General features: G+C 37.4%; 1 protein-coding gene across 1 annotated transcript; it reads left to right on the top strand.

The window, feature by feature from the left end:
* Positions 1–1409: 1409 nt before the first annotated feature.
* LOC118732440 (apolipoprotein D-like) lies at positions 1410–2300 on the top strand. Its single transcript, XM_036461573.1, has 5 exons — positions 1410–1417; positions 1498–1612; positions 1684–1814; positions 1881–2062; positions 2149–2300. The coding sequence occupies exons 1-5, from the start codon at positions 1410–1412 to the stop codon at positions 2298–2300; spliced, it is 588 nt and encodes a 195-aa protein (XP_036317466.1).
* The last annotated feature ends 120 nt before the right edge of the window (positions 2301–2420 follow it).

The raw sequence follows: 2420 nt of genomic DNA, 5'->3' as shown, positions 1-2420 counted from the left end.
CAGTATGTACTGATTAATCGAAGACTACGTATTTATCTAAATTACCATTGTATGGGAGGTAGGCGTGGTTTTTTTGTCCGATTTTGCCCATTTTGAATACCATCCGTCCTACGCTGAAAGGAGTTACATATACCAAGGTTCGTTAGGATATCTTAGTTTTTACTCGAGTTATCGTGTGCACAGACGAACGAACGGACGGACGGACTTAATCGATTTATTTTTTCATTGTGATCATTTATGCACACATTTGTTTATATCTAACTCGATTTGTTTTGGCTGTTGCAAACAACCGTTGCACGTCAAAGCATGGTCTTTTACGGGAAGATCCTACTTACCTGAATTAAATAATATGTAAGTGTAGAAGCTATGTACAAACTAGAGATGGGCACGGGCCCGGCGGGCCCCTGCGTAAGCCCACGGGTACCGGCCGGCATATTTGCTGCTGGCACGAACTCGTGCGTGCATGGGCGTTTAGTAAAATTTCATTAAAGCACGAATATTTAAGCACGAAAAAGCCCGTCGCTAATACTACAAATTTAGATAAGCTTTTGTTTTTATACAAAAAAAAAAAAATAGTACCTATTTAAAACTGTTTTGATAAGAGAAAAGCAAAAAAAGAAATATTACTTGGAAACCGATAGAAAAAATAAGTTACTTAGTTGTTTTGTTTACATATCTGTACATAAAATACCTTCCACTTTTTCTACTTCCCAGAAAATATATGATGAAAATCTTTGATGTAAAAAATTGATTCGCTTAAGTAAATATACATACATACATAAACACAAAATTAAATATAAAAGTTGGTTCTTTATTTCCGGGCTGGGACGTGTCCCGTCGTGCCGTGCCGGGCCGGACCGGGCCTTACTAAAATTCTTAACGTGCGGGCTCGTGCGTGTTTTTGAAAGTTGATTTGCCCTCGTGCCGGGCCGGGCCTGAAAATTTAGGCCCATGCGCATCTCTAGTACAAACATACAAAACCGTTTTCGTCCAAATGACTTTATAGTCTCGTTATTCCCGCTTCTGTATTTTTTTTTGCTTATGAATGACTCTGTTCAATCTTTATTTAGTTAAAACCTTGTTTTGGAAAGATCGATTCCGTTAGATATTTAAAATCTGGTTTCAGGATAAAGTAAATGTGTTCTTTCTTCTAAGGGTCGAGGCTGTACTTTTATATCAATATCCACCAAGAAGGAGCCATAACTTGTAAACCATTACTATTTAATTATACATATGTAAATATAGTTTTTTCTATTACTTCGCCTACGATAACGCACCGCACTTACCAATCGTAGGCACGAACAGCGGTTGCTTTGTAAATCAATTCAGTTCATAACTATAAATAGTGTAGTGTCACCGCAAGCAAACCATTAGTTTCAAACGACAAGCGAAACACCAAGCAACTCACTATGCACAAGTAAGTGGATACAAAAAATTCTAAAAAAAAAACATCAGAACGGTTAGAAAGTTTAAACTTTTAACTTTGCGTAAATTTAGATCGGTTCTTGCAATCATCGTCCTGGCCCTTATTGGTCTCACTCACGCACAAGTGGAATCCAGTGGCGATTGTCCATCCGACGTGACTGTGCAGAGCAATTTCAATGTGTCGGCGGTAAGTAATACAAAGAAGTACAGTATTAAACAAAACAATAAATCGTTTTTTTTTGTTTTTTTGTAAAACAGTATCTTGGCGTTTGGTATGAGTATACTAAGTATCCTGTTTACTTCGAAGCCGATGGCAAATGTGTAAAAGGCGAATATACGCTAAAGGACAATGGTGAAATTGGTGTTGTGAATAGTATGATTAATGTGACGTAAGTGAAATCAGTTCCAACTTTGAATAAATTTTTATACCGCAACATTTGTTTGCTACACCACAGCAACAACGAATACTCCGAAACTGTTGGTTACGCCGTCGAAGTAGAGAATGCCAAATTGAAGGTTATATTCCCCGTTTCTTCTGACTACAACGTAACTACAAACTACTGGATTTTGTCTACCGATTACGTTAACTACAGTGTCGTTTACTACTGCCGACCTGCCGACGACAGTTCGCATAAAAGTGAGTGGAATTGCAAACGATTAGGACTTATGTTACTTTTTTTTTTTGGTTAAATTAAAAATTTGGTTTTTCATTTCTCCACGCAGCTTTCGCTTGGATCCTAACCCGTGAACGAAGTCCTTCGGAGGAGTTTATTACAATAGGTAAGGATGTTTTGACACAGAACGGAGTTTCGTTGAGTGAATTGGTTGTCACGGATCAGAGCAACTGTGAGGCGGCTGCAGACAATTGGTCTTAATTACACGAATGATGTGTCTCAAACGAATAATTGTTAAATAAAAATAAATTCAGCGTCAAATAAAATACATACGAATGTATGTTCTTGAAAAAAAAACTAACTTTTCCTGCCCAAATTAAT

This window comes from Rhagoletis pomonella, unplaced genomic scaffold (genome assembly GCF_013731165.1).
Source record: "Rhagoletis pomonella isolate Grant_MI unplaced genomic scaffold, Rhpom_1.0 Rhpom_scaffold_20262, whole genome shotgun sequence".
NCBI classification, from domain to species: domain Eukaryota; kingdom Metazoa; phylum Arthropoda; class Insecta; order Diptera; family Tephritidae; genus Rhagoletis; species Rhagoletis pomonella.
Note: the sequence above shows the minus strand (reverse complement) of the source record. Positions and strands in the feature narration are given on the sequence as shown.

What these genes read in the sequence shown, in the direction of transcription:
- LOC118732440 (XM_036461573.1), top strand. An exon ending in GCAATTTCAATGTGTCGGCG is followed by an intron (nt 1,613 to 1,683) that starts GTAAGTAATACA and finishes TTTGTAAAACAG; the next exon opens with TATCTTGGCGTTTGGTATGA. An exon ending in CGACGACAGTTCGCATAAAA is followed by an intron (nt 2,063 to 2,148) that starts GTGAGTGGAATT and finishes TTCTCCACGCAG; the next exon opens with CTTTCGCTTGGATCCTAACC.